Here is a 14,793-nt window from a genome sequence, read left to right as displayed (position 1 = left end):
TATGTGGGTTGGTCTTATTTAGCCTCTTGGGGAGCCTCAGGCGGTGTATTATTAATGTGGAATAAAAAAGTGGTTGAGGTGATTGAGGAGCGTATTGGAGATTTCTCAGTGGCGACTTTATTTAAAAATGTGGATGACGGATGGGAATGGGCATTTGTAGGCTCCTATGGTCCTAATGTGGATAGGGAGAGGAGAAGGTTGTGGGAGGAGTTGTCGGGCATATACTCACTATGGGATGTGCCGTGGTGCATGGGGGGTGATTTTAACATTACTCTCTTTCCAAGCGAGCGATCAGGGCATTATCGGAACACTGTGGCTATGGAGGAGTTCTCTGAGTTCATTTTTGATCTGGATCTCATGGATCTCCCCCTGGTAGGGGGGGAGTACACTTGGTCAAATGGTCGAGTGTGGTCAAAATTGGACAGATTCCTCGTCTCTCTTTCGTGGGAAGCCCACTATCCGGAAGTCAGTTAGAAACGGTTAGCCCGAATCAGCTCAGATCATTTTCCTATATTATTAGATTGTGGGGGCATTCACAGGGGTCGCTGGTACTTCAAGTTCGAAAACATGTGGCTAACATCGAATGGATTCGTAGAGATGGTGCGTGCTTGGTGGTCATTGTATTATTTTATTGGTACTCCAAGTTTTATTCTTGTAGGCAAGCTGAAGGCTTTGAAACAAGATTTGAAGAAGTGGAACTTGGAATTTTTTGGCCATATCGATGATCAGAAGTCAACACTGTTGGAGGAATTGCAGGAGCAAGAGGGCAAAGAGATATTGGGAGATAATTCGGAGGAGGTGTTATTGAGGAAGGGTACGGTTATGGCAAATTTGGAAAGGGTTTTGTTGTCGGAAGGGATTTCATGGCACCAAAAATCTAGGGCCCTTTGGTTGAAAGAAGGTAATAAGTGCACGAAGTTCTTTCATAAAGTGGCCAATTCACATCGGCGCAACAACGTTATTGAGTCTCTACACTCAGGTTCTTAGGTGCTATCTTCTCCCCCTGAGCTACAAAACCATATTGTGCACTATTATGAGACCCTTCTCTCAGAAACGGTTTCTTGGAGGCCGGAGCTCGATGCCTTGCCTTTTGAAGCAATTGACTCTCAGAGTGTGAGTGTATTGGAGAGACCTTTTGATGAAGAAGAGATGTATAAGGTTATCTCTGGGATGGCCAAGGATAAAGCACCAGGCCCAGATGGGTTTTCTATCGGTTTCTTTCAAACTTGTTGGGACAGAGTGAAAGTTGATGTTTTGCAGGTCTTTAGTGAATTTCACTCTTTTCAAAAGTTTGAAAAATCCCTTGATGCAACGTTCATTGCGCTCATTCCTAAGAAACATGGGGCTTCGAATATTGAGGATTTCCGCCCTAGAAGCCTGGTTAGTGGTGTTTATAAGATTATTTCGAAAGTTCTAGCTAATAGGTTAAGCCTTGTGCTGGAACATATTATCTCCAAGCTTCATAACGCATTTATCCGTGGGAGACAGATTCTTGATTCGGTGCTTATCACAAATGAATGCTTGGATCATAGACTGCGGGAGGGAGGTTCAGGGATTCTTTGCAAGCTTGACATGGAAAAGGCATATGATCATGTCAACTGGGAATTCCTCTTATACCTGCTTGAAAGGTGTGGTTTTGGGAATAGGAGGATTTCCTGGATGCGTCATTGTATTTCAACCGCCCGATTTTCAGTTCTAGTTAATGGTACACCGGCTGGTTTCTTTGATAGTTCCCGGGGATTACGACAGGGAGATCCCCTTTCTCCTCTTTTGTTTGTTATAGTTATGGAGGCTTTACGTCGGATGGTGCCGGCTGCTGTTGGTGGAGGTTTCTTATCTAGTTTTCAGGTGGGCAGTGGGTCTGATGGCCCTATTACCATTTCACACCTTTTTGCAGATGACACCTTAATCTTTTGTGAAGCAGATAATAGCTAGATCCAAACCTTACGAGCATTGCTACTTTGCTTTGAAGCAGTGTCAGGGCTTAAAGTGAATCTTGGCAAGTCCGAGATGGTTCCGGTGGGTGAGGTCTCAAATATCCTTAGTTTAGTAAGTTTTTTGGATTGAAAGGTGTCCTCTTTACCAATGAAATATTTGGGTCTTCCGTTGGAAGCAACTTTCAAGGCTAGAGCTATATGGGATGGGGTGGTGGAAAAGATAGAGAAAAGGTTGGCTGGTTAGAAACGGGTGTATTTATCAAAAGGGGTCGTCTCACTCTTATCAAGAGCACCCTTACTAACCTCTCCACATATTTCTTATCTCTGTTTCCTATGCCTGCAGGGGTGGTGAATAGGATCGAGAAACTCTTTAGGACATTCTTATGGGGGGGTTTGGGGGAGGAGAAGAAGTTTCATTTGGTTAGCTGGAAGATAGTATGTGCCCCAGTTGTTTATGGGGGGTTGGGAGTGTGTAATTTGAAAACTTTTAATAAAACTCTATTGGGGAAATGGCTATGGAGATATCACTCGGAGGAAGGATCATTGTGGAAGGAGATTATAGACGCTAGATAAGGGGTGGTTGGTGTTCCAATGAAATGAGAGGGGGATATGGAGTGGGTTTATGGAAGTTTATAAGGAAGGGTTGGCCTTGTTTCGAAAAACATATTCGTTTTGTAGCCGGTGAGGGTAGTCATATCAGTTTCTGGCGGAACGTGTGGTGTGGTGATCATGCATTGGAAAGGGCTTTTCCGGCTCTCTATCGTATTGCAGCTAATAGGGAGACTTCAGTGGCGGATATGCGGCCATTTGTTCATGGTTCTCATTAGTAGAATATTCTTTTTAATAGGGATTTTCATGATTGGGAATTATCTATTGTCTCAAATTTTTTCAGTCTATTATAGTCCATGGGGACTCCTCTGGCACAGTGTGACAGTTTGAAGTGGAGGTCTAGTAAGCACAAAAAATGGAATGTTAAGGCTTATTATAACATTTTGGTTACACAGGACCATCATCCATTTCCCTGGAAGAATGTTTGGAGGTCTCGTGTGCCTTCTAAAGTAGCCTTTTTTGTATGAAACGCCGCTTTTGGGAAGATCTCGACTACGGACAATCTGCGGAGGAGAGGATGTGTAGTGATGGATTGGTGTTGCATGTGTAAGAAGAATGGAGAATCTGTGGACCATCTCTTACTACATTGTGAAGCAACAAGGGTGTTGTGGGATGAGATCTTTCAAAGGGTTGATGTTGCTTGGGTTATGGCTCTGAGGGTGGTGGATTTGTTAGGTTGTTGGAGGAAGATGCAAGGCTGTCAGCAAGTGGCAGCAGTGTGGAAGATGATCCCGTTGTGCATCATGTGGTGTATTTGGTCGGAAAGGAATGCACGCTGCTTTGAATATAAGGTACGCTCATTAATTGAGCTGAAGAAGTTCTTTCTCGACACCTTACTACTTTGGTTTTCCGTTATTGTATTAAACGGGGACAATGTCCATTATTTCTTGTCGTTAATTTCTCATACTTAGAATGTTTTTAGGTGTTCTTCTGTATACTTCCTGTGTACATGGCCTATGCCTATGTCATTCATATCAAAAGAGAGAGCAAAAAAAAAAAAAAAAAAAAAAAAACACGTAGAAAAGGAAACTCCTGAGTATCACTGAGAGTAGTCGTCTTGTGGTGAAATAAATCTCTTTGGATCATGAAGCTTTGGGGTGGTTGGGCTTTATGGTGAGGGAATGTGGTGCGTCTTTGGGTTTTCCTGAGTTTCTAAGAACATGTAGAAAAGGAAACTCTGTGTTAATGGTGCAGGGGGGATGCAACCACAATGGTAGTTTCTTCTCCCTTTCGGAGTTTGAGCATGATAAGAGGAGGGGTATGATAGTGGTACCGGAAGGGAGGAACTGTGAGGGGTGGAAAAAATTTGGAGACATCATTAAGGAGCTTACTTCTTCCTCCTCTGCCTTGAGGGGGAGAAACAGGGGGGTTGGCGTTCTGTGGTCTCCCCAGGCAGGCAAGCCGAAAGGTAAGGGAGATGGTGGTGCCCCATCGTCGACGGTTGATGTTTCTCTGTCCTACAGTGAGGTGGTGCAGAAGGTACTGCCTCGCGTGAGTGTAGTGGTGCCAGAAGTGTCCTTCTCAGAGATCGTGCGTAGAAATGAGGGAGATGGCAGTGTGTTGTTGGGGCTAAATGAGGATAAATTGCTACAGGCGTTGGCTGATATGGAGGAAAAAGTTGGGATTTTATTGGAAGATATACTTAGCCTTAAACGTTGCGTTAAAGGGAAAGAAGTAATGCAGATGGGCTTGGGCCATGATTCTGGGTTTAATGAAGAGAGGGTGATGGGCTCAAGGATGGGGAGGGCTCACTCTGGGCAGGCTGGGTTGGTCAAAGGCCCTGGGCCGGGCCGGGCCAAGGGCAAGGCCCAAAGAAGGCTTGGCAGGTGACGAATCGGGCGAAGCATACGTCTCAGCATACGTATCGGCAGACCGATATCTCGGTCCAGGCAGGTTGCCTTCCTCCTGCGGCGCCGATAAGAGTCTTGCAGGACCCCATTCCGGCACAAAAACTCCCGCCGGTCACGGTCGACCACCATGGTGAGTTTGCGCAATCACTATTCATCGGTATAGTGGATGGCGCGTTGTTTGAGGCTTCGGCAGAGTTTACACAGTCACTATTCACTGTCGTGTGGGCTGTCTACTGCTCAGACCCAGTCACACGTGGTGGTGGGAGGCCCAGATGCATTGCAGATGCAGTTAGACATGCCAGAGTGTGGATTGTCATTATAGGGGTCTCTGTTGGGTTTTTTACCACCAGAGTTGGAGTGTGTTGATGGGAATAAGCTTGGGGAGGTAAAGAAACTAGCTTTATTATGTGATGTACCAGTGGTGAACCAATTAAATTTGGTCAAACCTCGTGGTGAACCAGACTTAGTTTCTAGCTCGGAATTGGCCTTATTTGCCGCTGATAGTCCTAGTGAGGAGGGGGCATTCCTAACTCCTCTATGTACACTCCCTCCTAGCTCTAAGTATGGGAGTTATCCGTCTAATTGGGTTTTTAAGAAGGTAGAGGAGATTCAAGCTGTTATTGGGGTTTCTTTTGGAGGTTATGAAGAACAATTCAAGGCCCTTCTTGTAGCACTTGAAGCTAGCCACTCGAAATTAGCTTCAAAGCAGGATAGGGAACTCAGACAGCTAACTTGTTCCATTAACTATGATGTGAAAGAAGAGAGTGGAGGAAGGGATAGATCGAAAGGGCGGGGCAATCTAGGTTTTTATGAAGCCTAAGATTTTATCATGGAATGTACGTGGGCTCAATGATCGCAATAAACGCCTTCATATCAAATCTTTATTGCGGATGTGGAAGGGGGATGTGGTTTGTTTTCAAGAAACAAAGTTGCAATTCATTGATAGAAGAATTGTGCGAAGTTTATGGGATGCTCGTTTGTGGGTTGGGCTTATTTGGCTTCTTTGGGAGCTTCAGGTGGAGTATTACTAATGTGGGATAAAAGAGTGGTAGAGGCGATTGAGGAATGTATTGGAGATTTCTCGGTGGCGACTTTGTTTAAAAATGTGGTTGATGGATGGGGATGGGCTTTTGCAGGTTCTTATGGTCCTAACGTGGACAGGGGCAGGAGAAGGTTGTGGGAGGAGTTGGCTGGCCTATACTCACTATGGGAAGTGCCGTGGTGCTTAGGCGGTGATTTTAACATTACTCGCTTCCCTAGCGAAAGATCAGGGCATTATCGAAATTATGTGGCTATAGAGGAATTTTTCGAGTTTATCTTTGATTTGGATCTCATGGATCTTCCCCTGGTAGGAGGAGAGTACACTTGGTCGAATGGGAGGGTTTGGTCGAGATTGGATAGATTCCTTGTCTCTCCTTCGTGGGAAGCCCACTATCCGGAAGTAAGCCAGAAACTGTTAGCTCGAGTTAGCTCAGATCACTTCCCTATTCTTTTAGACTGTGGGGATATTCACAGGGGCCCGGTATTTCAAGTTCGAAAATATGTGGCTATCAGCGGATGGGTTTGTAGAGATGGTGAGTGCTTGGTGGTCATCATATCAATTCATTGGTACTCCAAGTTTCATTCTTGCAGGTAAGTTAAAGGCGTTGAAACAAGACCTCAAGAAGTGGAACTTGGAAGTTTTTGGTCACATTGACAATCAGAAGTCTACACTATTGGAGGAATTGCAAGAGTTAGAGGGCAAAGAATTATTGGGAGATACCTCGGAGGAGGTGGTCTTGAGGAAGGGCATGGTTATGAAAAACTTGGAAAGAGTTCTATTGTCAGAGGAAACTTCATGGCGTCAAAAATCCAGGGCCCTTTGGTTGAAAGAAGGAGATAGATGCACTAAATTTTTTCACAAAGTGGCTAATTCACATCGGCGTAACAATGCTATTGAGTCGCTCCAGTTAGGCTCTCAGGTGATTTCTTCTTCTCCCGAGTTAGAAAATCACATAGTACACTATTATGAGACCCTTCTCACAGAATCGGCTTCTTGGAGGCCGAAGCTTGATACCTTGCCTTTCGAGGCAATTGACTCGTAGAGTGCTAGTGTTCTGGAAAGACCTTTTACTGAAGAAGAGATTTACAAGGTCATCTCTGGTATGGCTAAGGATAAAGCACCAGGTCCGGATGGTTTCTCAATGGGTTTCTTTCAAACTTGTTGGGACATTGTGAAAGGTGATGTAATGTAGGTGTTTAGTAAATTTCACTCTTTCCAAAAGTTTGAAAAATCCCTTAATGCGACCTTTATTGCTCTCATTCCTAAGAAACACGGGGCTTCGACTATTCAGGACTTTCGTCCAATAAGCCTGGTTAGCAGCGTGTATAAGATTATTGCGAAGGTCCTTGCCAACCGGCTTAGCCCGGTGTTGGAGCATATTATTTCCAAGTCTCATAACGCATTTATTCGAGGGAGACAAATTCTTGATTCGGTACTCATTGCAAATGAGTGCTTGGACCACAAACTTTGGGAGGGAGGCTCAGGAGTTCTTTGCAAGCTTGACATGGAGAAGTCGTATGATCATGTGAACTGGGAATTCCTGTTATACCTGCTTGAGAGGTGTGGCTTTGGGGTTAGGTGGATTTCATGGATGTGTCATTGTATTTCAACAGCCCGATTCTCAATTCTAGTCAACGGCAAACCTGCTGGTTTTTTTGATAGTTCATTGGGACTACGACAGGGAGATCCTCTATCCCCACTTTTATTTGTTATAGTGATGGAGGCTCTAAGTAGGATGGTGCATGTTGCTGTTGAGGGAGAGTTTTTAGCTGGTTTTTAGGTGGGCAATGGCTCTGGGGGCCCTACTATCATCTCACATCTTCTTTTTGCAGATGATACTTTAGTCTTTTGCGAAGCGGATAAGAGCCAAATCCAAACTCTACGAGCTTTGTTACTTTGCTTTGAAGCAGTGTCAGGGCTCAAGGTGAACCTTGGCAAGTCTGAGATGGTTCCTGTGGGTACGGTCCCTAATATCCTTAGTTTAGCAAGCCTTTTGGATTGTAAGGTGTCTTCTTTCCCAATGAAATATGTGGGCCTTCCGTTGGGAGCAACTTTTAAGAATAGAGCTATTTGGGATGGGGTGGTGGAGAAGACAGAGAAACGGTTGGCCGGTTGGAAACGGGTGTATTTATCAAAAGGGGGCCGTCTCACTCTCATTAAGATTACTCTCACTAACCTCCCCACATACTTTTTATCTTTGTTTCCTATGCCTGTAGGGGTGGTGAATAGGATGGAGAAACTATTTAGGACGTTCTTATGGGGAGGTATGGGGGAGGAGAAGAATTTCATCTAGTTAGCTGGAAAATAGTTTATGCCTCAGTTGTGAATGGGGGATTGGGAGTGAGTAACTTGAGAACTTTTAATAAAGCTCTATTGGGAAAATGGCTTTGGAGATATCATTTGGAGGAGGGATCATTGTGGAAGGAAATTATTGACGCTAGATATGGTGTCGCTAGGGGTGGTTGGTGTTCCAATGAAGTGAGAATGGGGTATGGTGTTGGTTTATGGAAGTTTATAAGGAAGGGGTGGCTATGCTTTGCAAATCAAATCCGTTTTGTGGTTGGTGAGGGCAATCGAATAAGTTTTTGGCGGGACTTGTGGTGTGGAGATCAAGCCTTAGAAAGGGCTTTTCCGGCCCTATATTGTATTGCAGTTAACAGGGAGGCGTCAGTGGCGGATGTGTGGTTATTTTCTCATGGCTCGTATCAGTGGAACATTCTCTTTAGTAGGGATTTTCATGACTGTGAATTATCTATTGTTGCAGAATTTTTCAGCTCACTATATTCTATGGGGACCCCTATGGCACAACGAGATAGATTGAAGTGGAAGTCTAATAATCACAAGCTATGCACAGTGAAGGCGTACTATAACATCTTGACAACACGATCATTCTCCGTTCCCTTGGAAGACTATTTGGAGGTCTCGTGTGCCTTATAAAGTAGCATTTTTTGTTTGGACCGCCGCCCTTGGAAGATCTTGACCACGGACAACTTGAGGAAGAGAGGATGTATTGTCATGGATTGGTGCTACATGTGTAAAAAGAATGGAGAATCGGTGGACCATCTCTTACTACATTGTGAGGTACAAGGGTCTTGTGGGATGAGATCTTTCAAAGGGTTGATGTTGCTTGGGTTATGCCTATGAGGGTGGTGGATCTATTGGGTTGTTGGAAGAAGATGCAAGGCTGTCATCAAGTGGTAGCGGTGTGGAAGATGATTCCGTTGTGCATCATGTGGTGTATTTGGATGGAAAGGAATGCGCGCTGCTTTGAAGATAAGGAACGCACATTGGCTGAGTTGAAGAATTTTTTCTTCCACACTTTATTGTCTTGGCTTTCCACTATTGTATTGCAAGGGGGCAATGTCCATGATTTCTTGTCTTTAATTTATTGCATGTAGAATGTATTTACGTGTTCTTCTGTATACTTCCTGTGTACATGGGCTATGCCTATTTCATTCATATATATAATATTGATCCCTTGCTTATAAAAAAAAAAAATATTTTTTCTTACTTATCAAAAAAAAAAAAATAGTAAATCAAATGGAAATCAAATCAGATTGTGGCAAGTTTAAACAACTGAAAATAAACAAATGCTTTAATGCCCCTACATCGTTATAACTCAAAGCTATTGTTGTGTTCAACACAAAAGAATAGCTGAACCAATCGGATTCAAGATAAGGAAGGAAATTTCAAGTTTAGAAAGAATTTTGAGGGAATGCTACCCTAAACTTGTTCAAAGGTTTGCAGCCATCAAATGACTCATAAGGTTTGGTAACAGGTGCTGTAGGAGTGTAAATATAAAAGGAAAAAAGGGGTTAGTTGTACTAATTTGACTGTTTTACGGAAATCAGGGATTTTTCTCATTAGAGGTGAAAAAAATTTGTTTTTCACTTGCGAAGCACTGGTGGCGGCTCTGAGAAGTAGCAGTTTAGGGCTTCAAATTTAGGGCCTCTTATCTGTACAGCAACAAAAAGGGAGGTGCATTGCTAAGGATTTGGAAATTTTTGCACCAATAGGTCGCAGCAGGGTGCTAAAGCAAGAATTTCCTCTTTAACAAGTTTTTAGGGCATGGAATTAGGGCAAACATACAAAGCATAATTTTTTGTTTATATGTAAAATACACGCAAAGGAGAAATTCTTTGGTTTATTTGCAGGAAACTCTAAAAATATAAAGAGTGTTGTTGAAATTCTTACCCAAAGGTATTGATTAGGAATTGGACAGCAAGCGACAGTGTCTAGAGATGAGTTTTAAGACAATCTCCATTGGGCACCCACTAGTCACACCCAGTAGAAGGTGGTGTTGGGGTGATTAGAAGCGAGAAGAGATAGGGTAACCACCAATAATCAAGCTGCTGGACTGCCAGCAGTGATTTCCCTATTGGAATTGAAGTGTAACTTCTTATTTCACTCACCCTCTCGCGGTGGCAGCAAGAGAATGAGGAGCTGAGGATTGAGTTTCTGATTTTGGGACCTCTATTCTGAACAAACGGAGAAAAGAGGAAGTCAGCTGTTGTCAATCAAACCATGTATCAAGAAAAGTTGCTCCATTTGAGGTTTATTGCGTGCCTATGGCTGCTGCAGACTTGGAAGATGATTTCCAACCTCCACCTTGATTTGTTTATGAATAATCAGAGGATGGCTGGAGAGGGCTGACAGACCTGGGAGTGGCTTCCTATACTTGAGGAAAACGTGCTTAATTTATTGATGGAAGTTTTAAGGAGCAAAGGGTTGAGGGGCAGGACGGTTAGAGGGGATTAGGGATTTTGGAAGAATTAGGTCTTCTTGACAGCCAATTGCTGGGGTTTTCTTAAGGAAAAAGTGCAGTGTAAATCATTTCCAAAATCCCTAAAGGTTTTGGCCCTTTCAGGGCTTCTAGGAGACTTCTAACTTGTGGTTTTAAAAATAAACAGAAACTGTAGACTATGTGGGTCTTGGCAGACCTGTAAGTTTGGTTTCTGGGAAGTTTCCTCTTACCCTAATTGCAATTACAATTTCCAGGCTTTGTATACATGGCAGAATGCTTCTTAGAGGCCTGAAATCCTAGTTTTTCAGGATTGTTCTTGATTGATAAGTTTTTTTCCTGTACAGGTCTTGATTGAATCAAATTTTTGGCAAGTTTTGTGCATTCGCTTATTTAGCAAATCAGTCCCAACAATAGAACCAATCAGCATATATAGACAAAATATCAATCAATAACAAAGAAGAATATCAAACTGCAGCCCTGTATCAATATTCAATTAAAACCGAAAATAAATTTTGACCATGTAGGTTTTTTTAATTTGGGGGGGGGGGGGGGGGGGGGGGGGGGGGGGGGGGGGGGGGGGGGGGGGGGGGGGTTGTGTGTAGGCATCCGTCTGTATGATATGACATTGCTTTCTACACAAGAAACGTGTTTGCCCGCCATCTAAAAAAGTAACTTTGTGTTGTCATTGTCCTTGTAGGATACCGAAGTAGTTGATATGTGTCTAAGAGCTCTGAAAGCTCTTGCTTCTTACCACTATAATGAGACAGGCAGTGGTAGAACAGGCTTGGGCTTACATGCTTCTGGAGTCATGGATCCAGGAGGAAATTTTCAGGAAGGCATTTTGAGCCGGTTTCTTCATTCATTGCTGCAGTTACTCCTTTTTGAGGATTACAGGTGAAGATTCAGTCTCTCTTCATTAAGGTTGAGTATTCATGATGTTCGATTCTTCTGTCTTCATATGTATGCCCATAAGTATTGGACACACTCATAGTGATACTGTAGGGGAACAAAGTTACACAAATCCTTTTGCCTTGCAAATCAAAAAAGAAGAAAAAAAAGGGGAAACGGGGGAGGAAGAGGAACAAAAGCAGCTTTTAGTGCTCGATAAAACAGAAGGGGATATCCCTTCTTCCAATCTCTGTTGTGATTTCTATGTCAAGATATAATATCAGAAGCACACAGACACCTGTCTTATATGCAGACACCCACTTAATAAAGATGGGTTACCTCAGTACTTTTTTTTCAGCCTATTCTTAAGATCTCTCGTGTGTATCTTATGATTCAGTCCGGACCTGGTCAGCAGTGCAGCAGATGCTCTCCTTCCTTTGATTCTTTGCGAACAAGGCCTATATCAGGTATTCCTGAGTTCTCTTGTGTAATGCTGACATTCTCTCGCATTGTGGTGTAGTTGCGTCTTAGGCTTTTTAATGTTTGCTCCTTTGGTTTTCAATGGTCATTCGTGCTTTCATCTGGTTTATTTGGTCCTCATACTTTTGGATTTCATTTTATGTTTCCCTCTCACCATTTTGTTATTTTAAGTATGCTTTCGTATCACATTTTGCTTCTTTTCTGTAAATGAAAAGTTAAGATCTGGTTTTTTTAATGTTTTTTCTACCACAAAACGAGGCTGCAACACTACCTCAACTCTGATGGTCACAAGCAAGCAGCCACATGCCGCTGCCCTCTTTCTGAAAACCTCCCCTGGCAACAGTGAACTAAACTCGTTATCGGTAGAAATCGAACTCCACTACATCTTCTGAGCTATTCTCCTCCCCAAGAAGAATTTGATCCTTTTGGTGATGCAGCAACTGTATTGTCCTTCAAATTATGCTCTGGTGAAGAAGGTGGATATGGTGAAAGGGACTGCCTATCTTGATCTAAATCATTCTGTATTCTCGGTGATCCAGCAACTGGATTTCCCTGATTTCCACTCCAGCGAAGAAGGTGGAGTTGGTCAAGGAGGCTGCCTATTTTATATGAAAAGTCTGTTAATCTTTGGTATACTTATGGGTTTTTCTCCTCCAAACCCCGAATCTGATAATCTTGGGGATACTTCTGGCTCTCCACATTTTGGTTCCATGCTCTCAGAGACATCTTGGAGCTTGGTGGGCCCAAAATCAAATTCAAGTCTCTTTGCTGAGTGGATCAGCTGTGTAGTGTGAGTCAGTGGTCACGCAACTCCCTCTCGTCTGTCTTTGACAGCAATGTTGCCATGAAATGGACAGGGGTAGTTGGTTAAACCTTAATTGTTGTGGCAGCATCGTTATTGATCATGTCTATGGCTCTCTAGCAATACCCATCACGTAGTATTATGAGCCAAAGATGGATCGTGCAGTGAATAAGAGTGTGTGTTGAAATGCAACGTGGGGTTGGAAGGTTCAGAGGAGTTGCGGGGAAATCAGTGAAGCGACCTCCATTTTGAGCTTCAAAACAATTGAAGGAAAAAGATCGTTTTAGCAGAAAAAGTATCTGAAAATTTTATAGAAGCATAATTGATGCTATTTTCGAAACTTAACGGACACTCACTTAATGCAAGTCGACAGGGGGACTACATTGAATGCAAACTCAAGATATTTGAGATTAGGGAGAGGGTTGTTGTATTTAGTGGCTTTCCTAAATTAAATATCACCTTTATTAGAGCCGCACAATGTTGGGAAGTTGACGCTTTTACGGAGTTCTATAATCTTGTATACTCCAGTAAAGTGAGTGGGGGAGGCGCCCAGATAAGATTATTTTTGGCATCCCTCTGAGAAGGGGAAATTCACCATCCAGACATTCTACAAGTCTCTCGTAATGCGAAACACCAACCCATTCCCATGGAAGAACGTTTGGAAGACTGAGGCTCCTTTAGGAGCTGATTTCTTTTTATGGATGGCCTCCTTGGGAAAGATACTCACTCTATTCAGAAATGCCAAATTAATGTTATGGATTAGTTTTGTATGTGCAAAAAATGTGGAAATTCCGTTGACCACTATTACTTCATTGTGAAGTGTCCATGACCCTGTGGAACGATATCATTAGAGTCAAGCTAGCTTAGGTGATGCCAAGAAGGGTGGTTGAGTTTCTAGCAAATTGGAAAGGCATTCGTGGCAACTCACAAATCGCAGCAATTTGGAGGATGAACCCGACCTGTCTTTGGTGGTGCCTTTGGAGAGAGAGAGAAATGAAAGAAATTTTGAAGATTGTGAGCTATCAATGGACGAACTTAGAATGCTTTTCTTTTCTACCTTATTCCATTGGTCGATTGTCATATATTTTATGGCATGAATATTCATGACTCTCTTGTATCCCTACACAATCATGCATGGGTATTGCTCTTGTATATGTCTCGTGTATTTTGACTATGCCTACTTTCTATCACCAGTAAAATTCTTATTTACTGAAAAAAAATGTGATGAAGTTGATGATATCATTATGGCATTCGGCCTCTCAGTTTGTTTTTTCCTTGTCAAATGTTCTCTGAGGGATTGACGTGGGGTATTCTATCTTACAGAGGTTAGGCAAAGAGTTGATAGAAAGGCAGACAAATCCGACACTCAAATCAAGGCTGGCAAATGCATTGGAGTCTCTAACAAGCACAAATCAGCTCTCTTCAACCCTGGATCGTATTAATTACCAGAGATTCAGGAAAAATCTTAGTAAGTTCCTAATTGAAGTTCGTGGATTTCTGCGAACCATGTGATATTTCTTGTTGTAAAAATATGGAATGTATTTTGTTATATTCATTCTGTGGTTATCCTATCAAGTTTTTATTGTTTTGTTCTTTTGGGTAATTAGAAAGTTTTTCCCTTTTTATGAGAATTCGTCTTGTAATTTCTGAACATACAGAGGGCTTGGCATTTTGAACTTTACATTTCTGAAATGAAAACAGTTTTGAGAGTTGAGATGTATTTTCTCCCTTGTCCTTTTTTTTTTTCTAATGCATTATTCACTAGTTGACCCACGCTATGCCCAGGAATGAAAACCAACAAAGATAAATTTAGATATTTAAATAAGCTGCTTAGTTGGTGTAGTCAACACTTTGATTATGGAGGTTTGGATTCAAAATTCATCCTATCTCATATAATCATTACAACATTCACAAATTTTCATACAAAATATAATAAACAATTCAACTTTTTCAAATCCCGAAACAAAAATAATATTTTAACAATATTTTATTCATCATTCAACTTTCATCCCATCTGATTAAAAAAAAAAAAAAAAAAAAAAAAAAAAAAAAAAAAAAAAAAAAAACCTATCATCTCATCTCATTATCCAAACTTTCATCCCAAACAGTAGTGTTTGGTTTCATGTTGCAGAATGCAAGAGCAATAGTAGCTAATCATTAAATTCATGTTGAGTTATAAAGTTATAATTTTTTATGATGATATTGATAAGTATACACTAAAATGTGAACAAACTATTAATTGACACAGCATTCTCAAGCCATACGATCTCTCGTGAGTGTGCAAAAACATCATTTATGGTCTTTGCATTTACGGCTAGCACTTCATTCTGAGACTGACTTATGTACTGAAACTCCCAATTTTTTGAACCATTCTCAATACATAGCATTCACTGCTGTAAATTAGCAGAGCCAATAGCTCTGATCATCGCCAATGGCTCTTA

At 42.1% G+C, this 14,793-nt stretch overlaps 1 protein-coding gene across 3 annotated transcripts in view; it reads left to right on the top strand.

The window, feature by feature from the left end:
• The window catches only part of LOC121262237 (exportin-4), a 53,182-nt gene extending 39,110 nt beyond the window's left edge, over positions 1-14,072 (top strand). For all 3 annotated transcript variants that reach the window (XM_041164631.1, XM_041164632.1, XM_041164633.1), the window contains 3 exons: positions 10,880-11,076; positions 11,468-11,537; positions 13,676-14,072. In XM_041164631.1, the coding sequence (XP_041020565.1) occupies positions 10,880-11,076; positions 11,468-11,537; positions 13,676-13,864 (456 nt within the window). In that variant the 3' untranslated portion in view covers positions 13,865-14,072. The remainder of the gene's footprint in view (positions 1-10,879; positions 11,077-11,467; positions 11,538-13,675) is intronic.
• The last annotated feature ends 721 nt before the right edge of the window (positions 14,073-14,793 follow it).

Source organism: Juglans microcarpa x Juglans regia, chromosome 4S, assembly GCF_004785595.1.
Source record: "Juglans microcarpa x Juglans regia isolate MS1-56 chromosome 4S, Jm3101_v1.0, whole genome shotgun sequence".
Lineage (NCBI taxonomy): Eukaryota > Viridiplantae > Streptophyta > Magnoliopsida > Fagales > Juglandaceae > Juglans > Juglans microcarpa x Juglans regia.
This window is presented reverse-complemented; position numbering and strand designations above follow the sequence as displayed.